This window comes from Trichomonas vaginalis, chromosome I, assembly GCF_026262505.1.
Source record: "Trichomonas vaginalis G3 chromosome I, whole genome shotgun sequence".
Taxonomy (NCBI): Eukaryota; Parabasalia; order Trichomonadida; family Trichomonadidae; genus Trichomonas; species Trichomonas vaginalis.
This window is the reverse complement of record NC_067203.1, coordinates 15,682,822-15,705,324: the sequence shown is the minus strand read 5'-3', so window position 1 is coordinate 15,705,324 and position 22,503 is coordinate 15,682,822. Positions and strand designations below refer to the sequence as shown.

General features: G+C 30.6%; 15 protein-coding genes across 15 annotated transcripts, besides 2 other annotated features; 10 read left to right on the top strand and 5 right to left on the bottom strand.

Moving 5' to 3' along the window:
- Positions 1–25: 25 nt before the first annotated feature.
- Positions 26–394, top strand: TVAGG3_0992770 (uncharacterized protein; the record flags this gene model as incomplete). Its single annotated transcript, XM_001276899.1, has 1 exon — positions 26–394. One exon carries the CDS (start codon positions 26–28, stop codon positions 392–394), a length of 369 nt encoding a protein of 122 aa, XP_001276900.1.
- A 24-nt stretch (positions 395–418) lies between these two features.
- On the top strand, positions 419–1,273 carry TVAGG3_0992750 (protein ubiquitination; the record flags this gene model as incomplete). Its single annotated transcript, XM_001276898.1, has 1 exon — positions 419–1,273. One exon carries the CDS (start codon positions 419–421, stop codon positions 1,271–1,273), a length of 855 nt encoding a protein of 284 aa, XP_001276899.1.
- Positions 1,274–1,522: 249 nt separating this feature from the next.
- TVAGG3_0992760 (Ankyrin repeat family) lies at positions 1,523–2,191 on the top strand (the record flags this gene model as incomplete). Its single annotated transcript, XM_001276897.1, has 1 exon — positions 1,523–2,191. One exon carries the CDS (start codon positions 1,523–1,525, stop codon positions 2,189–2,191), a length of 669 nt encoding a protein of 222 aa, XP_001276898.1.
- Positions 2,192–2,594: 403 nt separating this feature from the next.
- Positions 2,595–3,185, bottom strand: TVAGG3_0992740 (uncharacterized protein; the record flags this gene model as incomplete). The annotated part of the gene is made up of 1 exon (XM_001276896.1): positions 2,595–3,185. One exon carries the CDS (start codon positions 3,183–3,185, stop codon positions 2,595–2,597), a length of 591 nt encoding a protein of 196 aa, XP_001276897.1.
- Positions 3,186–3,397: 212 nt separating this feature from the next.
- Positions 3,398–4,351, bottom strand: TVAGG3_0992730 (cysteine S-palmitoyltransferase protein; the record flags this gene model as incomplete). Its single annotated transcript, XM_001276895.1, has 1 exon — positions 3,398–4,351. The coding sequence occupies one exon, from the start codon at positions 4,349–4,351 to the stop codon at positions 3,398–3,400; it is 954 nt and encodes a 317-aa protein (XP_001276896.1).
- Positions 4,352–4,400: 49 nt separating this feature from the next.
- On the top strand, positions 4,401–5,666 carry TVAGG3_0992720 (SH3-domain family; the record flags this gene model as incomplete). The annotated part of the gene is made up of 1 exon (XM_001276894.1): positions 4,401–5,666. The coding sequence occupies one exon, from the start codon at positions 4,401–4,403 to the stop codon at positions 5,664–5,666; it is 1,266 nt and encodes a 421-aa protein (XP_001276895.1).
- Positions 5,667–6,262: 596 nt separating this feature from the next.
- On the top strand, positions 6,263–7,751 carry TVAGG3_0992710 (protein serine/threonine kinase protein; the record flags this gene model as incomplete). The annotated part of the gene is made up of 1 exon (XM_001276893.1): positions 6,272–7,627. One exon carries the CDS (start codon positions 6,272–6,274, stop codon positions 7,625–7,627), a length of 1,356 nt encoding a protein of 451 aa, XP_001276894.1.
- Positions 7,752–7,883: 132 nt separating this feature from the next.
- Positions 7,884–9,330, top strand: TVAGG3_0992700 (macromolecule glycosylation; the record flags this gene model as incomplete). Its single annotated transcript, XM_001276892.1, has 1 exon — positions 8,059–9,294. The coding sequence occupies one exon, from the start codon at positions 8,059–8,061 to the stop codon at positions 9,292–9,294; it is 1,236 nt and encodes a 411-aa protein (XP_001276893.1).
- Positions 9,331–9,474: 144 nt separating this feature from the next.
- Positions 9,475–10,273, top strand: TVAGG3_0992690 (pectin lyase-like family; the record flags this gene model as incomplete). The annotated part of the gene is made up of 1 exon (XM_001276891.1): positions 9,483–10,232. The coding sequence occupies one exon, from the start codon at positions 9,483–9,485 to the stop codon at positions 10,230–10,232; it is 750 nt and encodes a 249-aa protein (XP_001276892.1).
- Positions 10,274–10,308: 35 nt separating this feature from the next.
- TVAGG3_0992680 (uncharacterized protein) lies at positions 10,309–11,010 on the bottom strand (the record flags this gene model as incomplete). Its single annotated transcript, XM_001276890.2, has 1 exon — positions 10,358–11,002. One exon carries the CDS (start codon positions 11,000–11,002, stop codon positions 10,358–10,360), a length of 645 nt encoding a protein of 214 aa, XP_001276891.1.
- Positions 11,011–12,717: 1,707 nt separating this feature from the next.
- Positions 12,718–14,037: a mobile genetic element.
- A 1,207-nt stretch (positions 14,038–15,244) lies between these two features.
- On the top strand, positions 15,245–16,107 carry TVAGG3_0992660 (positive regulation of cell cycle G2/M phase transition; the record flags this gene model as incomplete). Its single annotated transcript, XM_001276889.1, has 1 exon — positions 15,276–16,055. The coding sequence occupies one exon, from the start codon at positions 15,276–15,278 to the stop codon at positions 16,053–16,055; it is 780 nt and encodes a 259-aa protein (XP_001276890.1).
- A 350-nt stretch (positions 16,108–16,457) lies between these two features.
- On the bottom strand, positions 16,458–17,332 carry TVAGG3_0992650 (uncharacterized protein; the record flags this gene model as incomplete). Its single annotated transcript, XM_001276888.2, has 1 exon — positions 16,532–17,320. One exon carries the CDS (start codon positions 17,318–17,320, stop codon positions 16,532–16,534), a length of 789 nt encoding a protein of 262 aa, XP_001276889.1.
- An 87-nt stretch (positions 17,333–17,419) lies between these two features.
- On the top strand, positions 17,420–18,295 carry TVAGG3_0992640 (uncharacterized protein; the record flags this gene model as incomplete). The annotated part of the gene is made up of 1 exon (XM_001276887.1): positions 17,548–18,069. One exon carries the CDS (start codon positions 17,548–17,550, stop codon positions 18,067–18,069), a length of 522 nt encoding a protein of 173 aa, XP_001276888.1.
- A 1,102-nt stretch (positions 18,296–19,397) lies between these two features.
- Positions 19,398–20,436: a mobile genetic element.
- A 271-nt stretch (positions 20,437–20,707) lies between these two features.
- On the top strand, positions 20,708–21,371 carry TVAGG3_0992620 (RNA polymerase II transcription regulator recruiting protein; the record flags this gene model as incomplete). The annotated part of the gene is made up of 1 exon (XM_001276886.1): positions 20,708–21,202. One exon carries the CDS (start codon positions 20,708–20,710, stop codon positions 21,200–21,202), a length of 495 nt encoding a protein of 164 aa, XP_001276887.1.
- Positions 21,372–21,507: 136 nt separating this feature from the next.
- On the bottom strand, positions 21,508–22,435 carry TVAGG3_0992610 (GTPase protein; the record flags this gene model as incomplete). The annotated part of the gene is made up of 1 exon (XM_001276885.1): positions 21,844–22,428. One exon carries the CDS (start codon positions 22,426–22,428, stop codon positions 21,844–21,846), a length of 585 nt encoding a protein of 194 aa, XP_001276886.1.
- Between the last annotated feature and the right edge of the window lie 68 nt (positions 22,436–22,503).

The following is a 22,503-nucleotide window of genomic DNA, read 5'->3' as shown; positions in this document are numbered from 1 at the left end:
AAACACCGCGAGGAGAAAATGCCTGATGAATTCAAGAATATTTCCATCAGTAGTCATCCTGTACGTAGTGGATTTGAAAAATACATTGAAACTTAATAGCGAAACATTCGAAGATACGGCCAAAACTATTATTGAGTTGATTAAAACTTCTCAAGTTTCGTATGGCTACGTTTCGTTTATAATTAATAACCAATCCAGAATTAATCAAAAGAATATCAAAATTCTCGCAGATCTCGCTTATATGTTGATAAATAAGGAACATATCAATTACATTTACAACGGTAAATGTAAGAGATTAAATACTTTGCTTCATTATTATGGCGTTAAAATTCCAAGACCAGATATTTATCTCAACAAAAGTTTCACAAAGGAAGAATTGATCGACGGAGAATAAAAGGACACAAATCAGTACCATGCCATGCTAGATGATGTAGAAGAAGTCATGAAAAATAAAGACAAATATTTCGATAGTGCCAATTCCATTTTATCAACTGCTTTAAAATATGGATCAATAAACGTCTTCAAATTCATTTTTGAACAGCCAGATTTATATAAATCTGTTGACCCTGTCGATGCTGTTAAAGGTGGTAACCTAGAGCTCTTCAAAATTGTTGCTGAGAGTGGTGTGAATCTCGACAAATGCCTCAGAGCTGCTGTTAGATACCACAGAAACGAATTTGCTGATTATTTGATGCATAATTACACATTTCCAAAAATCACTGCAAAAACTTGTTTAAGAGCAACAAACTTGAGAGCTTTCTTCTGCTTGATTGATCATGGTTTCAATGTCAATGAACATGAGCTAAATCATCCAAATTGTTTGAATGTTGCATCATACTTCAAAGACATGAAACTCATTAATTTCTTGATGAGAGACATGTGTTCTCAAGTTGTTGAATATTCGAAATATGAAGATGAACATCCATTGATTTTGGCTACAAAAGAAAAAGATTTCAGTCTCATAGAATTTCTTATCAAAATGAGACGTTTCAATATTAACATGTATGCAGAAAATGGTCCATATGTTAGTGATATGAATCCAGTTTTAGTTGCCGTTGAGGAAAATGATGTTGAATTGTTAAAACACTTGATTTCATTGGGTGCTGAAATGAAATTTACTAGAATTGATTATGATACTCTTTTAACGTTTGCAATCAGAAAGAAATGTTCGATTGATATGATAAAGTTCTTGGTTGAAGAGTGCAAACTTAACGTCAACGCAAAAATTCGAGATGTTTGTGCTGGCTATGAAATTCAATATTGTTTTTCATGATATTCATTATTATTTCTCATAAAATTCAATTTGTTAATTCATGAATTTCACGAAGTCAAAGATGTTCCTCTTACTCTTGCCGCAAAGAATAATGATCTTGAATTAGTGAAGTACTTGGTAGAGCATAAAGCAGATCCTAATTGCCTTAATATTGAAGCAAGATATGGATATCATGGTGAAGAATCCATTGAAGAAGAATTTGGTTCTGAAGCCGAATTTGATTGTGAAGATGAAGAAGAATATGTTGTAATGTATCCTATTCAACATGCTGTTGCTAATAATAACCTTCAAATGGTATTATTCTTGCTCGATCATCAAGTAAATCCAGAACCTCCATCAAAATATAAATATTCTCCAATTCAGATTGCTATGATGAAAAATAACTCTTCAATTGTTGATTTATTCAAACAGAAAGGATGTGACTACAACAAAAAGAATTTCGAATATAAATTGGTTGAAGACAAAAATGTCAAAGCACTTGAACGTCTTTTCAAGGGTGGTCTTGATATAAATAAGGAAACATCAGTAGTTGTAAATGGAACAAGGTACGGACAAACTCTCCTTTTACATGCATGCGAAATTGGAGCATTTGATGTAATGAAATTCTTAATTGATCATGGAGCAAAAATTTCAAGTTATTGCTTCCCATTTGCTGCTTATGGAGAAGAACTGGATGCATTAAAGTACCTCGTTGAAAAAGGTGCTGATATAAATGCAGATTCACCATATGGAAATGCATATCAAATATCCATTCTCAAGTTGGATGGATACATTCAAAAATATTTGGATTCTATTGGATGTAAAAAGTCAGCTCCAACAAAAGAATTGAAGAAATTCTATAAGAAGTTGGAAATAGAAGAGACAAAAGAATTCGCTATCCACTTAAAACACTCGATTCCAATGCGTCCATACTATTAAATAAAGATATATAATACACGACTTTATGATTTATTTGGAAAAAAAAATATCAGTGAAAAGATAGAATATATTTTTATCTGGGAAAAAAAAGCTTGTATCTGTATTTCGTGTTTCGAGGAGAGAGATATGTTTCTGGTCGTTGATTTCCAAGTCTCTTTCCTTGAGTTTATTCAATTTTTCAACCAAATTTTGATTTATTTTTCGCCATTTTGGAGTATAGAGTTTTAGAAATTAGAAAAATCATTTCCATATCTTTGACTTCCTTAACAGTTCTTTTAATTAAGAGTTAACCTTCTTTTTGAAAATTATTTAATCTATTTGTAAATTTCGTTTTAATTTGATCTAAATTCAATCATTTGTTCTTTTTCTAATTATAGGTAGTGCAATATAATTCTAAATAGAGTTATGTGAAAGGAGTTCCGTTTGGCATTATAAATTCTCCTTCAACTGTTAGTTTTTGAGATCCGTTGAGAGTTCCTGACATGTTCATTGATCTTGTAAATGAGTTTGAAGGTTGTTGTTCATAAATTATTAAATTTTTCATTCTTTCTGCAAATTCTGCTGATTCTTTAGACATCTTTTCTCTTAGAGATCCAAGGACTATCAAACTCGATGTATCAATTGTTGAATTAATATCGTTATTTTTATTAAATGCAATATCTGGTCTTTCTAGTTTATTCAATGGCTCGAATTTAAAATCTGGAAATGGCACAATATTAGGCAATGGAGGAGTTGGTGGAATTGGATCAATTTGTTTAATAATTTGTTTTGTAGGAGTAGAATTTTGGTAAGCATATTGTTGATTTCTTGTGTTAAGAGTAGGAGTATAATTATGTTGAGTTGCTCTTGGAGATGGAGTATATTGAGATTTATAAGCTGAATCAGGAGTTTTTGGTGGTGGTTTAACAGTTGTTGTTTCATTTTCTTCATCAAATAAATGGGATTTCATTATTCTTTGTTTATTTTGATCAGTAAGTGCATTTGGATCATTCATTCTCTTCTACAAATATAAAAATGAACTAAAATCTTCTAGAATTTTTTAATTAAATGTGTTAAGTAATCAATGTAGAAGATCTTGATGTTAAAATCATTGTAATTTTTATCTGATATTAAAAATTTTATAAAAATATAATATTTGAAGACAAATATTGAAACATTTATTAAATATATTGAGAAATACTGCTTGTAGAGCAAATATCCTAGCAATTAACAATAATAATGGTTAGAATATAATAAATCTTCTGGATCCATGCCGTGAAATGCTCCAATTGGAATTAACCATGTATATATTTTCTTTACAGGACCGAAAATTTCTTCCCAATTTCGGATAATTCCTTTCTTCCTGTAATTTGGTGGATTTTCGTATTTGACCTGTTCGTATTGCGTTTCATTGAGTGTAAAGTTCTTTACGCACACAAAAATGAATATAACTTGCATAATTATGAAAACTGCACCGTAAGTCAAAAATATGGCCAAAATAAAGATGTGTACATACTTGAAATCATCCTTATCAAGAATGTATATGATTGCTGACTTAACTGTGTAAATTGCGAGCGAAGTAATGTAAATTACTCCCCAGAAGTTAAATAAGAAGAATAATTTGTGATTCTTTCTTCCTATAAATGATGTAGTCCATGCGCAGAAATGGTCTGGTCTTATGATGTATCTGCCAACTGATTTGAAATAATGGCAACGATCCAAGTCTCCTGCCTTTAACGGGTGTATTTTTTGAGCAGGCTGTGAAGCAACGCCTTTCAAAATTTCTGTTTGATTTCGGATTGGTTTTGTCGATTTAAATGGATAATAATAAGGCAAATAACCAGGTCCTTCGTAGATACAGACAAGGTATGACATCATGTACATTATCATGAAGAAAGTTATTTTGAATATTTGGCGAAAACCATGATTTTGCAATTCGACTGAATATAAAATATAGTCAATATACGGACAAACAATAATGAGGAGAACGCCAATAACCATCGGAAGACGAATTTGCCAATCATTTATTAATTTGATCTTTGCTTCAGGAACTGAATTGATATTCCAGAATAAAAGATGGAATAAGGTCTTATATTTCGATATTTTAGGTTGCATACCATACAAACAAGATGCATCATCTAATGGTTTATCATCCGGTTCACTAGAAATTGTTCTAATCATTTATATCTAAATTTTTTTTGACAATAATTTGAGAAGAAATCAGAAAAAAATGATTGACTTTGAGAGCCTTGATAATGTGATTTCGAAGGTTCACAAAGAGTGGAAAACCCTTATTAAAGATGTAGAAGCGGATTTCAATAGATATTTAAGTGTTTTTGATGTTTTCAAAGAAGTTTCATCTGTTTTGAATCTCAAACAATACAATTGCCCACTGATGATATCTAACATATTTGATAAGTTTCACAATATCGGTGGCGTTATCGTCTGTCCTGGAGTTCCTGGCTCTCAAGAAAAAACATACGAACACTTGTCACGTATTCTGTTTGAAATATCTGCATTTTACTCAAATATTAGCGAATCTATTAACCTTTTCTGCCTTCCCGAGTTCCTTGATGACATTTCAAACGATTTATCCGTTTTACAAAAGCTAAAGTCAAATGTTGATGCATTTTACATGGTATTCACAATAGAAAGACAGCAAACAGATGATAATTTCAAGAGTTTAACAATGCTGAAAGAAAATATTGATCAACTATTTCTGAAGAAAGAAAAAAAGAAAGTCAAAACGGAAATGCAGAATTACGCTTTTCTAGCAGCAAAAGTTCGTAAAAAATGCTTGATGTTGAACTTATACGCAGAAAAATACATATCTTTAGTGAAATCAGCAAGCTCATCCATCAAAACAATGCAAAACAAAATCAGCAGTTGTGCGATACAGTTTTTATATAGATACGTTGAAGTAATTCGAGGATTTTCGTTTGGAATTACAAAATGCTTTGATTCCATCATTAAACCAAGAACAGATTTAATGCATGACTTACGAGAGTTCATATTATACACTAAAATTGCCAGAACTCGTTTGAAATTTTTCGAACCAACAGATGTCGTCTTTACTTTCCAAGATGTTGCTTTAATGTCAAAGATTACGCGAAAGAACTACCTAGAAACCGACGCTCCTCTTTCTATTGGTGTTGCGAAGTTCGATTTCACAGGAGAAAATATTAATGAGCTTTCTGTTAAAGAAGGTCAAGAAATTTATCTATACGAAACACCAGTAGATCAATGGGTTCTTGCTTCTGATACCCCGTTTCAACCAAAAGGCTTTGTTCCTGTCAAATGCATTGAATTGAAGAAACTCCGGTTCGCAATCTCTTCGGCCATCAGAATTCCGATAGGAGACGATGGGTTTTTGCCGTTATCATCTGGACAATTAATTATTGTTAACTCCAATAAGGTTGATGACGATATATTGGAATGCAGAGATCTCAAGGGTAATACAGGTCATGTTTATCGCGAAGACATTGTGATCGAATGATTGTTTATTGTTTTGCATCATTTCAGAAAAATATTGAGAAATTATTCTCAGAAATTAGTGATTCTAATTTTCATATTTGTTTTTATATGTGAATAAAATTATTTGTTATTAGATTAGAGACTTAATCTTAAAATAATCTCCGAAATTCATCAATTGATGTTTGAAAAATCCAATAATTTGCTTTGAATGGTTATGTAATTGCCTATGTAGCTATCAGTACATACATTGTTTAATCGAAAGATTCAAAACAAAAAAAGTTGACATCAATTTATCTTAAAGTTATGATTTTATTGTTTGAATTCTGCTGTAATGATCCTTTTTGAGACGACCATTATCAATGAACCGCCTTAATGTAATGAATCTAAAACAATCAAAATTGACACAACAAGTTATTGAGCAAGAATGAAGTATTTGCTTAATTACATGGTAACTAATCATTGATATTGAGCTTTAGTATAATACTGCTATCTTTTGGAAATAATCACTTCAATAATTAAGATTGGACTTAATTATCTGTTAATATTGATTTGACTCTGCAACATATTTAAACGAAATCCGATTTAAAGAACAATTATAAATTCAATTCATTTTTTTTTGTCATTGTGATGATAATCGGGAAATATAGACTTTTTCGTACCATTGGTGATGGATCTTTTGCCACAGTCAAACTAGGTTTTGATGTGTTCACAAAAGAGCAGGTTGCAGTCAAGATTATCAACAAATGCATGATTAAAACTGAAGTCGATATGAATTTACTAATGCAGGAGGTAGAAGTTATGAGGAAACTTGATCATCCTGGTATAGTTAAATTCTATGACTTTTTAGAAGACGATGCTGCTTATTACTTAATTATCGAGTATTGCGGTGGTGGAGAGCTTTTCGATTTCATTATCTCTCGCCAACGCGTCGAAGAAATCCTTGCAAAAAGATTATTCAAACAAATTCTCCTCGCAGTTAATTATATTCATTCGCAAAATATAGTTCATAGAGATTTAAAGCCAGAAAATCTTTTATTAACAGAAAACAATACTGTAAAACTTATAGACTTTGGATTATGTTCTATTAATGCAGATAAGCCCATGACAAATAGATGTGGATCAGCATGTTACATAGCTCCTGAAGCCCTTACGCAGCAATCATACATGGGTCAACCTGCTGATGTGTGGGCTCTCGGAGTTATATTATATGCCCTCGTTGATGGTTCTTTACCTTGGAATTACGAAGATCCTGATAAAATGTACAAGCAAATTACTACAGGATCTTTTGCACCTCCTAAAGAACTTTCTCCTGAATGTCTTGATCTTATTCAGAGAATTTTTAATCCAAACCCTGACGAAAGACTGACAATCCAGCAAATATTAGCCCATCCATGGTTTTACGGCGTCGGAAATGTGTTCCCAATTCCGAAACCTCAGTCAAAAGCCCCAGAATTTCATCTTTCGCTTTCAATGGGTGGCTTCTCATCGAACAATTTAATGAAACCTGTTGGTCCTAAGAACGATTTGAAAGGCCAACAACCTCTCGAAACGATTTACGAAGATGAAGCGCCGGCGCCTCCTCTTAAGAGCAGATTTAAAGATATGCCCGCTCCCAGATCGAAACCGGTTCAGCCGCGATCAATATCATTGGGTCTTGGCGAAATATCGGATCCAATGTCGAATCCCGACGACGGAGCAAATACTCATAGAGGAGCGATTTTATCTCAAACAATTTCACACAGAGATCCAAACGGCGTTGCTAACAAACTTGAAAATACATTATTATCACTTGCAATTCAATATACAAGAACTTCAGACTTAGAATTTAATATATACGCAGGAGATCTACAAATTGTCGCAGAAGTTTGTCGCTTATACGGCTTTAGGAACGTTTACGTTGTTTCCTTTAGTAGACTTCGCGGAGATTCTTGGTCTTATACACAGTTTGTTCAAGCAATCTTGAATGCTTTCAAAGATATGTAAATATTGTTGTTATTTTCTATTAATTTTATAGTTCATGTTTTTATTTTTGGACTTTTTAGATCTCCAAAAATTTTATTGAATCAATAATAGAAAATGTTTGTTTGATTATAAAAATCTTGTTGACATGCATGAGATGGTTCTTTAATCAAAATATGAGAAATCCAATGGAATGTGAGTTCTTTTCAGATTTTAAATTCAAAATAGATGAATTATATTTTGAACGTATTCATAGAATTTTTTAAATGGTCATAAATTTTTTACATAGAAATGATGATGTGAATTCAACACTGAATGTTGTATAATTTGTAATCGAAATTGAATACTTCAGAATTTCCAAAAACAATAGAAAATCAGTATTTCAAATGTTCTATGGAAGTCAAAATCTGATTAAAAAATTTTCATTGCCGTTTTTTAATTGAATTTTTCAGGGTATGGCTTGCACCCGACGCAGGCGTGTAGTCGGGTGCCTTGGCTACTTCATTGGCATATACTTTGTAATTTATATGAGTCTATATGCTCGTCAGTTTCAAGTTGAAACGGAGTTAGGATCATGTTTTACAAAGCATTATAATTATTTTGTAAGTAAGATGCCTCCACTCAAAATATATCTTTATAACTTATCCCTTCCATACCAAATCAAAATCGCTCATCATCAATACGTTCAAGCCATTCCAGGAAATTTGGCCCATACAACAGTTTTTGAGTATATTGTGCCAAAGACAATTGAATATTATAAGCATCGTGTATACGATCCTGAAGATGCTGACTTATTTTACGTACCTTTATACGGAGCGATATTTAATCAACATCGAGAAATCGGCGACATCGATAAGATTATTCTGCCTCAATTAAGAGAAGCTGGACCATACTTCGACCGATCAGATGGTATTGATCATGCTTGGACTCAAATGTTATTTTCTCATAACAATATTCCAATTACGCCATATCATCAACACCATCTTCCATCAATGATTACACTTGGTGATCTTGATTATAATTATACAGTTACAAACTCCCGTGAATCTTTGAGAAATAGCAACTTCCCACTAACTTCAAATATAAATCAAGTAGACATTATAGATTCCGATAATACTAGGCCTATCACTGCGTTCTTTATCGGTCAAATTGAGCTCAGTGGCTTCGATGAACAAGCTACACCAATTCGACGAGGAATGGCAGAAGAAATGCATAGAATTCCTCATGCCGTTATTATAAATGCCAAGAGATATGACCCAATTCACTCAGTTTACAACTATAACTTTTCAAGGATGATGTTAAGTTCAGAATATTGCATTGTACCTCATGGAGATGGGCCAACAACAAAAAGATTATTTGATACGTTTAGAACTCTATGCATTCCTATTGTTCTTAGCGATCAAATTCGTTTTCCTTTTGAAAATCTTTTTATTGACTATTCAAAGGTTGTTATTCAAATTCCTGCTTTCCATCCTGAAGATATAGGTGTTGCCATGAGTCTCCCCAATAAAAAACGAAGAATTGAGCTTCGAGCAAATATGCTCAGATTATCAGATATTCTTGCCCAGAAATTTACATTTAAGCCGGAATCCGGTGACCTAATGTGGGCCTGGCTTTGGGTACATTACTTTAAATTGGCAACTGTCGCTGCATCGAAGCGTAGAACTCTCCTTGCATCGCCTTACTTATAGATATTTGTTTTTATTGTTAGTTAAAAAGCGTTTATATTACTTAACTATGTAATTCTTTATAATGATATTAAATTTATTTCGAAAAATGAAGAACTACCAACTATTTCCATTGAATTATCTTATGCTTTGTGTACCTTTTGGATGTTCTATGATGAAAATGTGTCAATTTGATAGAGTGAGTTTATGTGATGGTTTTCGACCGAAATAAATATAAAGGTAAATATGACAAACATCAACATGTTAAAAAAGGAAATTACTTCTTTAATCTTTGCTTCTTTATTAATGTTACTGCTCCAAAATCGAAAGGAGGAGCAATTTACTTGTTGCAATCTAATTTTAGTATTGAGTCATCGACATTTCAAGCTTGTGTAGCTGATTATGGTGGATCAATATACTCAGAACAAACCAGACAGGGAAATATTACAAAATCAATTTTTACTGATTCCAAAGCAGACTATTTCGGATCGATATACATTCATAGTTTCGAAACTAAATCACGAACCATCATTGATAATACGAATATTTCAAAAAGCTTAGGTACAAAATATATTAGTGCTATTAGAGTTGAAGGGAGTAATACTTCTTTGATAGAATGCATCTTTACGGAATGCTATTCTGAATGCTTTGGAGTATATTGGGACTGGAATTCATATCCTAGTAGAACTAAGATATCTAATTGCCTGTTTCAGTATAATAAAAGTGAAGGAGAAGGTTCTTGTATTACGTTTTATCACTACCAAGCTTTTGCAGATTTAGTTAATAATATTTTCATTTCTAATACAGGAAAGGCCTTTAACTCTATTTATATATATAGCATTGATGGCAATGTAACTGTTTCTAACTGCATATTTTCTTCAAGCCAAGAAATTGAAATTGGAGAAAGATATCCCTCTGATTCGCTTCATTTATATAATTGCTTATATAATACGACTAAGTAAGTACTTCATTTTCTTATTTCCAATATATTATTTGTTTGAATTTAAATCGAAAATATCAATTTTTTTATTTTTATGTCTGAAAATGAAAGTAGTAATAATAGATATCTGTTGTTTATATATCTGACTTATTCCTTCTTCTGCTTCTTGTGGAGAAGTTCAGCTAATTTCTCGCCAACTGGAGTTTTAACAAGAATTGCTGGTGTTACAAGAGCAAGAATAAGAACGAAAGAGAAGACCCAAAAGAGTGAAATAACATTGTTAAGAAGTCCTAAGAGTATTATCAAGATAATTAAGGCGATTGTATCGACTGGATTAGGGCAGACGAATGTTGCATAGATGAAGAATCCAAAACGCCATGCAACGAGTACTGGTTTCCATGCAACAGCAAAGATTTCTTCAAGTGAACGGATGCGGTCCGGAACATTATCAGCAAGCTTTGGAAGTTCAGAGAGATAAAGCTTCTTGATATGTATTTCAGCATCAAAGCAATAGAAAAGCTCTAAGATTGGAATGGCAATAATTCCGACAATAACATTCGAAATACTGGAAGCTTTAAGAGCTGCGAAGAGAGCAATAACTCCGATAACTGTTGATAGCATAGCAGCAAACAGCTTAATATTATGAAGAAGTAAAGCTGCTTGCATTTGGTCAATGAATTCCTTGTAAGGTGTGAATGCTTTAACAAATTTGGACAGGCATTCTTCTGGTGTGCAGCCTGCATATGGTTGGAGATGGTTTTCTATTAATGTGTTCTCTCTATTAAGTCTCATAAATTAAAATGAATAATTTCAACATAAAATTGAAAAAAAGCCGATATTTTTCAATTCATATTGAAATGATAAATTCTAATTTTTTAATGATTGTAGTACCAATAATAAAAATATAAGTTATGGCAAATTGATATTCAATTTTTCTGAAATGTGAATCATTATCGTATCTAAAAAAACTGTGTTACCATTGAAAGTTACAAGCATACCATTTAGTTTTGCCATATGTTATTATTCCAAAAATATTTGATAATATTACCCTATTGTGAGCCATGATTCAAAAATAGCACATATTTCACCACAGACATGCAATCAACATATATTCAAAAACTAATATCTGCACAATGATACTTCATGTCTAAATAGTATAGTACATAAATTTGAGCCAAATCTGTGAGGGTAGATCATGATTGGAAATTTAGAAATTCATTTTCTCAACATCAGAGGGATATCTCTCTGTCAAAACGTACCACTCATATAGATGTACATGTTATAGAAAAAGCTTTTTTCGCCTAAATATGATAACAAGTAAAATTCAATTGTTGAAATACTTATATTCCCTCATTTGATCTATATAGAAGCTTGAAAGATAGATTTTATAGAATACTACCAAAATGAGATATAATGTTTTATTTTTGAATTTCTTATGAAAACATCTTGTACTTATTACATATATAAATATTTTAATCTCTAATCTATGATATGTAAAGTTGAATACCATGAATTTGAAAGAATAACCAATTTTCATGAATTTCTTAAATTGGAATATGTCTTGAATATTGCCGAGACATAGAATTATTAAAGAATTATAAAATAAATTTGAAAATGTATGATTGAGAATGAAAAATGAAGTACTCAGGGATAGAATGGTTGAGTTAGATTGAGTATTTTTTCAATTATATGAATTTTGTTAGAGTATTATTTGAATGAGGAAGATCAAAGCCAAATTAAAAGATTATCAATGATTTTGTGTAAAATGAGATTGCACCTAGGTTAACGAAATGATAAGCAATGAAATATTAATTAAATACACTAATTGTGAATTAGATTGGTGATGAGGGAACACAATTTCAAATAGAGTAATTTCTTGTAAGAATTCTATGGGCATTGAATGTTGGGAAACTATCCATGTGAATGTTTCCCGGAATGACACACTATTCAGCAATCTTATGATTATTGAGGAACTTTAACGACAAAGCGCAACAGTGCACTGTTGTTGGTCTGTATCTGTCATTTTGGAAATGTCGTCTGTTCATGTCTCCCGGAATGACAAGCTGTTCATCATTCATTACTTCAATGCGGAGCATTGACTGACAAGAGTGTCATACATTCATTTATAATGATAACTAAGTTATGTTTGAAATAATTCATTAGGAAATGAGTTAAGTTGAGTGAAATTCAAAAAAGATTGAAATATCATAAAACAGAGTATCAAGAAAAGCAATTTAGATACAAGCAAGGAATTTTATATGTTATTTCCATTAATAGGGAGATAGAGAAAAATATTTTTTTATTCCAAGATCATCATAATGAAATCAGCTCTACAGTATATTATTTCTTCTAATTTCTATTGTACATCATGAAACATGCAACAAATATACGAATTATTGACAAAGAAGAGTGATTGCCAAATTGTATTCTCAGATTATTACTGTGAATGAATATATAGCCGACAACAAGTGTACACAGATAAATTCAGAGAATAATCAGCTAATAAGGAGATTGGGACAAAGTTGCAATTCGGCACTTTTTGTAAAAAAAATGGGGTCATACTCATAATGAATAGAGACTTATAGCCAAGTTTTGATATCATGCAGGGAGAATATACATAGATAAGCAATTATATTTTATAGTAGTAGTATTCAGAAATTCTTACAATTTACAATACAATTTTCAAAAATGGATAAAGACTAATAGCCAAGTCTTGATATCATGCAGGGAGAATATACATAGATAAGCAATTATATTTTATAGTAGTAGTATTCAGAAATTCTTACAATTTACAATACAATTTTCAAAAATGGATAAAGACTAATAGCCAAGTCTTGATATCATGCAGGGAGAATATACATAGATAAGCAATTATATTTTATAGTAGTAGTATTCAGAAATTCTTACAATTTACAATACAATTTTCAAAAATGGATAAAGACTAATAGCCAAGTCTTGATATCATGCAGGGAGAATATACATAGATAAGCAATTATATTTTATAGTAGTAGTATTCAGAAATTCTTACAATTTACAATACAATTTTCAAAAATGGATAAAGACTAATAGCCAAGTCTTGATATCATGCAGGGAGAATATACATAGATAAGCAATTATATTTTATAGTAGTAGTATTCAGAAATTCTTACAATTTACAATACAATTTTCAAAAATGGATAAAGACTAATAGCCAAGTCTTGATATCATGCAGGGAGAATATACATAGATAAGCAATTATATTTTATAGTAGTAGTATTCAGAAATTCTTACAATTTACAATACAATTTTCAAAATGGATAAAGACTAATAGCCAAGTCTTGATATCATGCAGGGAGACTCTCTACAAATACAAAAATTGATTATCATAAGGAAATACAAATTTATCAATTTTCATGTGAAAATTACATAAATTTGTTCTCCAATAAATAGCAATAATACTTTGAATGTTATATTAAGTAATATAGCTTCAGGTAAATAAGCTTACACTTCAAAAATATACTGTTTATTCATTAATTTTAAAAAAAGTCCAAATTATCTAATCTTGCTTACTCTTCCTTTAAACTTCTTTGTGCCAAATTTAATATTGCCTTCAAAGATGGAATAAGGACATTAGGTTCAAAAATATTTTATTATACTCATTCGAAATTAAAAATAATAAAATTTATATATATTAATTTCATTAAATCAAGGTTAAAAATCTCACCGGAAAAATAACCTCAGTGTGATAAATTTATCACCGGAAAAATTTACAATAAGGTTAATACCGAAAATATCGAAAAATCAACATTTAAGGTTAATTTAAGAGTATGCACTTTTGTCACCTACTCAGCTAATAAGATCTTGTCGAAATCAGAATGAAAAAAATTTAAAGAGCCGGCCAATTTTGAGTTACTTCAGCTTATCACTGGAAGTTAATGTTAGATATCCAATTAATTTAATCGGACAATTATCTTCTCAAATTGATAATTTATTTTACGATATAAAGCAATGGGTCGGCCTTGATATAGGATAAGAAACAAAATTTCATAATATATTGGGTTTGAAGACTTTACAAATATGAGATGGTTGATTATTTTTGTAATTGATTTACGCAAAAAGGGGCAATGTAAATTACCCGTTATGTGTAATACTAAACAAATGTATAAATAAAAAAATGAGAGAAAATTTTGCAACTATCAAATAGAAAAGATAAATACATTTCTTTATATCATATATGAGGTATTAATCTGGAATAGATAATGCAAAATGCGTTTGGAATTATATTGAGTATAATACTTTTAAATTGAGAAGAAAAGTATTGATTTTTACAATATCTTTTCAAATTATTTATTAAAATAACCTCTCATTTGAATTATTTGAAAGATATCGGTTTTTGAATAATGTGATATATTTTAGAATTACTGTTGTCATCATTTTTCCAATAAAAAGATTTTCATTCAAAATAACTATTATGTAATATGCATTAATAATATATTATAAGATGATTGTTATAAAAAAAACTTTGAAAAGTGTATTGAATGATATTTGAAAATTAAATATGAATTCAATTTCCGAATCATTCCAACGTCTATATTCACTAATGTATATTCAGATATATTTTGACTTTTCAGAAAAATAAAATTCAAGGAAAAACAATCAAATTATAGGAATATTTATTTATCAATACTATCATAATTCATTCATTGACCAATCTAACTTTATATAGGAATTTTCATCTCAAAAGATTAATTCTCATTATTTTTAGTTTAATGGTCTAAATTTACATGCTATAATCGTAATCTTCCCAAAAAAAATTAATAATCCAATCGCTAATGTCAGTTTGGAAATTTGAAACGTGCATTTTATCATTCTCAACAAAAAAGTTGAAGAAAAGTTTATAAATACAATATGTATCTAAAGTTAATGTAAAAAGGTGGATAAATATTACAGGTGAAGTGCTGGGGATACTATTGTGAAGTTTACAAAACGTTTTGAAAACATCAATTCAATAAAACTGCTAAATCAACACAAAAGTTTCAATAGGTGGTCAATGTAAAACGGATATTTGCGTTTATTAGAGATAATAATGCTAGCTCGGTGCTCTTCGCAGGTCTTGGACACGGGAATTCCCCTCCCAGACTTATCCGAGTGTTCGGACACTGAGTTTGTATCTATGTCTCCAAGTCCAATGCCTTTGGCAAGACAAAAATCATGTGATTTTGGCTCTTCAATGAGCTCAAGTCCATGCCAAACAATTACACCACAGCAACTTGTAGACCTTATTACAGATCCTCAAGCAGCCGGTTTTGATCAAGTTATCATCATTGACGCACGATTTGAGTACGAATATCGCGGTGGACGTATCATTGGAGCCAGAAATGTTCGTTCTAAATCTCAGCTCTACGGTATTTATGAAAGATACTTGAACAAGAAAAATTGTATTGTTTTTCATTGTGAATTCTCTCAGAATCGTGGACCAACACTCCTGAGATTGTTCCGTGAATATGACAGACATCATAACGAATACCCTAATCTCTCATATCCAGACGTCTATTTGTTGGAAGGTGGATATTGCCACTTTTACGATCAGATGCCTGAATTTTGTGTTGGAGGTTATATACCAATGCGCGATGAAACTTACGTGAACAATGGCGAACTTAGGAGAAGCCATTCCTTTTTCTTAAAAGAAATGCTTTCTCAGAAGAAGTCCATTCGCCCACCACGTCTCTTGACTCGCTGCAACTCACAGACTATAGAAAACTGGTCGGTTTTCGCTGATGTTGCATCAGCTACTCTTCCATCAATCGCTTCCCAATCCGATGCATCTGTAGAGTTTATTCCATTTACTTCATCACAAATATACTAATGATGAAAATATCGTTTGGTTCGGTATTTATGCATCATTATTATGTTTTTCTATCCCTTTTAATATAAAGTTATAAATTGTATTTTCTTTCAATCTCCTCCTCTTTCCTACTACTTATGTTCTCAGTTCAGTTCCTATACATATTCCATCAAATTAATTATCAACTGTATGAAGCGACCATTATGTGAATATTTATATATTATGATATGTTCCAATGCTATTTCCATAATCGTGATAATAACAAGAAAAAAATTTAAACGTAAAAATACAATGAAAATCAAAGAAAATTTCATCAAAAATCAAAAAATGAAAAAATTTGGAATTTTTGCTGAAATCAATATCTACAAATATGTATTGTTATTGATAAGGATATATTTTCTTTATGATAAATTCCAAAATCATGGAGACAAAAAAATATTATTTATTTAACAACAGAACAAATATAACAAGAGTTTAAACTACAAAGTACTAATCAACTACAACTCGTTTTTAGACCGAGAAATGTAAACAATATCTTTTTGATAATTAACAGTTTGCATACTAAGGGATTGAGGAGCTGGATTAACTACAGGATATTTTCCTGCAGTTGCTATAACCGCATTTGAGTTTTCAATCATGAACTGCCTATCTTTTTCATCATATGCCTTCTCAATCATTATGTCATATTTTTGCATTGCTTCGCGCCTTGACTCCATAAAGTTATCAAGTTCAGTACGATGTCTAACTTCCATTGCTAGACAAAGCTTTTCGTATTGTCGATCAAATTCATCTCGATCAATTGTATCAGCTTTATTCTTCATTTCTCTTGCTTTATCGCGCATGATAATGGCTTCTTTAATTTTGGATTGCCTGACAAGTATTTTGGCTGTATCTAGCGTACGTTTATATTCTTCTTGGGAGTCGTTTGTCTGTTTTTCACGATCAATTGTCCATCTGTTAAGTAGTTCAATCAATTCTTGCTTTTGTCTGGCTTTGATTTCAAAAAATTGTTTATTAAATTTCGCTATATCGCTATCTCTTTGTTTAATGATGTTATCATATAATTGGTCTTGCACAATAGTCATTTGATTATCCATATCATTTGCTCCTTGAATATAATTGTGTATATTTTTTGCATTTTGCAATACTTCGTTGTAATTCTTGAATTCTTCAATTTCATCTTGATAGAAATCAGCACGTTCGAAGTCTTCTGCTTCTAAAGCTTCACTAAAAAGCTTTTTTGCCTCTTCTAAACTTCCTGCTGGAGTATAATCATCAATTTCCATTCAAAATTTAGTGATTCATTTTATATATTTATCATTCTATGTGGAATTATACTTTAAATCTTTTATGAAAAATCTCATATTTTGATTTTCTCCAAAAATGATTTCTTTATTTAAGTCTTACGGCTTTAAAAATCAAAAATTATGCAATCATACGGCTAGTGCTCTCATTGTTCCCCATATTTTCAAATGTTCAATTTTTTATGATCCCCTTTTTTTTTATTCTGAAGATGGAAGAAGAGGATGAAATTGATGTTGCCTCGGCAGATGATGCAATTTCACAACTCTCAGCAATAGATGCACAGCTAATGGATATCAGATCAGATAAAAATTTAACTACAGATGAAAAGCTAACTCAAATGACAAATCTCTTGGAGAGAAGAAATAAATTAGTAGATAAACTACAAGCAGCCAAATCTAAAGAATTCAAAGACTTTGTTGATTCTCTTAATCTCAAAGATCTTTCCGTTCAAACTTTCTTTTTAACATCAAGAAAATGCAGAATTGGTTCAGAAAATCCAGAATATGAACTTATAGAAAAGCCACCACAGAAAAAGAAGTTATTTAGCAAGTCAGTCCCACCTCATCCACTTCAACAACAAACATATGAGATTATTGTAAATAAAAAGAAAGAAGCCGAGAAAGAACTTTCAAAATACTCAAAAAAGCAAATACTTTCACCTCAAGATCACGCTCATAAAATGCGCCTTGAGGCAGAAATTCAAGTATACACACAGTACTTAAATCAGTGAGCTTTGTTCATTGTGTAGGTTATAGATTATATGAAAGTTTTGATATATTAAATGTGATTTATTCATGATCAGTGATCGTAATTATTTTTTTTTGAAACATTTGTTTAATAATGTCAATGAAAAATTAAAGTAACTATCTTGTTTATTGTAATTTTGTTGATTAGTTGTACACTCTTAATCTAATTTTTATTTTCAATTTCAATTAAACTGTTTTTTTCAATGTTATAGATAAATTATTATTTTAATATTCGAATGTGCTATATTTGTATGAGATAAAGTGAGAAATCACTACCTTACAAATCCAATTCTTGTAAAATTACAATATAATCCCAAATTTCATCGGTCAACTATTTTATTTTATGAGATTTATAATAATACACCTAAATATTGTGATTTATCCACTGTTTACATAATTCTTGAATTTTCTCGTTGGTATGTTTTTAAATTATAATCCTTTTGTTATTTCATCAATACAAGAAGAATGCGAGGAACGTTGATGAAACTGATCAGTAGCACCTGTAGAATAAATTTTACAGTGTTTTAATAGATACGTTGATCCTTTTATCCATTATTTTTCCGTGTTTCTCAAGAAATTGAGAGAAAATATGAAGATATTCGGAAATATTTTTGAAAATTAATATTCCAGGAGAGCATTAAATTATCCGTAAGTTGAATTATACTCTGCTGATTATAAGTATTGGACTCATGATAATCCACGCCAGTGAATATATTTATTACAAAATATAATTTCTTTGTAAACCTTCTTTTGAATTCATTATGCCGATAATTTATCAAAAAATCGAATTTTGAATGACTCAGCCATTTACTAATATTCCTTCTCTGTTAAAAGACAGACCTTATCCATGCATGACAGCCGTTCCCGAATAATGGGTAAACAATTAATAATCAAGTTTGAATTATAAGTAAGTTTAGGCGTGATCAAAATTGAGAGAACCACAATTGTCAAACTTAATACTAATATAGCTGTATTTGAGTTCTTCTTGTGCTACATTTTAATGGAATTGTTCTACTTTGAAAATAGACTCCCTCTCAAAAGTGCCTTGAAAGTAGAAAAAATCTCATTCAACTCTCAAACCATTCAAAAATGTAACATTGGATAATTTAACATCATTAAGCAAACATGTCTATGAGTAATCATTATTTCTTATCGTTAAATATTGTACTTTAAATGATTATTTTGCCATATTTCAAAGAATAATTATTGAAATTAATTTTGCTTAAAATAATGACAGGAATAGTGCGCTGATAATATCTTTTTCTAATCCTTTTGTTTCAATTCCTTCAGATTTTTAAATTTGATGGGTTAAGGGTGCACCCGTATGTACGTTTATTTGAGAGGAGGAGGATTACCCTCTCAATTTTGAGGGATTCGTTAGTTTATTTTCTCGATGAATATGCAATAAAATTTGATTTTTACCTTATCAATATACTTCATATAATATACACATGTTCATGTAAAAACTTTTTTCCAAAATCCTCAGGAATTAAGGGATTTTTGAATTTTAAGAATTTTTTTCGAATTTTTTCGAAAAAAAAATATTTTCAGAACAGCCTTAACGGCTAAGATTTAGGAACAATGTTAAGTATCAAAAAGAAAGGAGGTCTGATATAGACAACATATATCGTTGAAGGTTGAAAAAATCTCTAATATTTGAGCCCAAAATTTCAAATTTTAATTTTTTGAAAAAAGAGGCCACCCGTATGTACGTTTATTTGAGAGGAGGAGGATTATATTTTTGAAAGGGTGAAACATTATGAATATGTTAATTATATAATAATATGTATTATTATAAAAAAGAAAAAATAAAGCACGTGAAAATTTTTCTTTCTTGATTTTTTACAAAATCTACTTAGAATTATGCAAAATATGACTAAATAATTATAAATTTCAAGTTAAATTTTAATTTTGATAAATAATTTAAATTTCAAAATATCAAGTTCAGTTCGACTATGTATGTAGTAATTCCTCAATAAAGTGCCAAAACCCTATTAAATATATGAACATTTTCAACATTTTAATGTTTTTATTTAAAATTTGATGGAATATGAGCTTCAAACAATTATTATGTAAATAAAAATAATTAAATATATGTATTTATTCGTATTACAACCGTAGTAAGTCGATTCTTCCTTTCTTCTACTGAGTTTTGAATTTGATTTCAAATTGTAAAGAGATTCAAAGGGAAAATACTAGCGGATAAAAACTACCTCCATGAAAGGGTCATAATGGAGTCAAGTTGTATTTTTTGATATTTTTTGCTTTTCGAGCCTAAATAGGTAGCCAAGATAATGCCTAAAAATAAGGTTCTAAATTCTGAAGTTTACATGATCCTCTCGTGTACACCCTTAAATAATAATAAAAAATAATCATCACAAAAATCAAAATTTTGATTATATGCACTAACCAATCTTTTTACGAATTCTCATATTTAAATTCAACGATATTATTTTGAGAGTCATTCAATTCGATAATCATTCAATTTCGAAGCTACGGATTAATTTTATCTAATTGTTGATTCCTTAATTACATCTCAAAATAAGTTTTCAATCGATCAAATAAAGCATTCAAAAATTTTGAATTCTTTTGAGATGTTTTTGTTTGCTTCATTTTTTAGAAATGCACTCGGTTCGTACGTTCTTCAAACCAAGTGAAGACGCTCTCATCATTAAGTGGCGCAAGAAAAGACCCGATGCTCCATGGTCAGAGATTGCTAAAAAGATTAAAGGAAAGACAGCTAAACAATGCAACGACAGATACAACAAACATCTCAAAAATGTAAGAAATGAAAAGGAGTGGACAGCTGACGAGGACAAGACTCTTGAAGAGCTTGTTAACAAGCATGGACACAATTGGGTTTTAATTGCCAGTGTTCTTGGAAACAGAACAAACAATGAAGCTAAGAACAGATGGTGTGTTCTTACAAGAAACATGAACAAAAAGGTTAAACTCCCTGAAAAACCATCATTAGAGATTGAAAAAACTGATGACTTCAGTGTGTTATTTGACAAACAGATCATTGCCAAAGAAGTCCAAGACATTTGGTCTGTTTTTGATCAAGATGTTCATGATCCTCAATTTGAAATCGACAATCTTTTCCAAATCTTGCTCTGAACAATCACTTGAATTTGTAAATCAAGGTATGTTATATTGACCAACTTAACCATTTATCATGCTTTTCTTTTACCATGAATTAAAATTTCACCTTTTGAACTTTAGCTTTTTATTTATCTCTTGAATTAGTGATTTGCTTTTTTGTATCTGCTTATTCACAAGATATCACAATTTCTACCAACACCATAATAATTTTAAAATATTCCATTGAGATATTTTTCATTAGCTTATATAACCAATTCTTGAATATCACGAAGTTTTTATGATATATGCCAATAATATATTCCTTAAATTCACAAATCATAATCAAATTCAATTTGATGGTCGGAAAAATCGTTTGTTTTAAGTGGAAAAAATCATACATATATTAAAGAACCTGTTTTCAATACGAAACATGTTCAGATTAGAATTCGATTTCACGAACGATTCCAATCTTATTTATTCTTGGAACCAGAAAGTTATTACAAACTTTGCGTTGGTCAATATTATCACAGCGATAACATCCTTCTGAGATTAATTTTTGGAACCGCAAATTTATTAGTTTTTGAATTCATTCATTATTGCTTCATATGCTCACATATGAGACGTATATTCTTTCCATAATATGTAATTAGTTAAATACAGTAATAATATCTAATTTTTTAACAACATCCTTTCTTGTCATCTTTTTGCTTCTCGAGTTTAAGATTCTTTTCGTCGTGATATTGAACTGGAAGCTCTTCAAGGAATTTCTTTGGAATATTAACGAATAAATCATCAATACCTTCTCCAGAAAGTGCAGATACTTCATAGTATTGTGCTCCAAGCGCATCTGCTTTATTTTTACCTTCCTCAGTGGAAACAACGCGCTTTTCGACATCGCATTTATTGCCAACAAGGATGTAGTGAACTTGGTTTGTTTTATTCTTTTCAACACTTTCATACCATTCATCTATGCATCCGAAACTCTCTGTTGAATCAACAGCATAAACGATTAAAGCAGCTTGAGCACCACGATAGTACATTGGTGTCATACCCTTATACCTTTCTTGACCTGCAGTATCCCATATTTGTAAGTTAACTTTTTGGTTGTTAACTTCAATTACTTTTGAAATGTAAGAAGCACCTAATGTTGGAGTAATTTTTTCATTGAACTCACCACTCGTTGCACGCTGGACAATACATGTCTTACCGACACTTGTTGTGCCAATGACAACGACTTTCATATCAATCGGTTCACCATCCATGTAAAAATCTTCCGAAAAAGTGTCATCGAACCGAAAAGTGACAAAAAAGAATCTTCATTGAAAATACGTTATTCA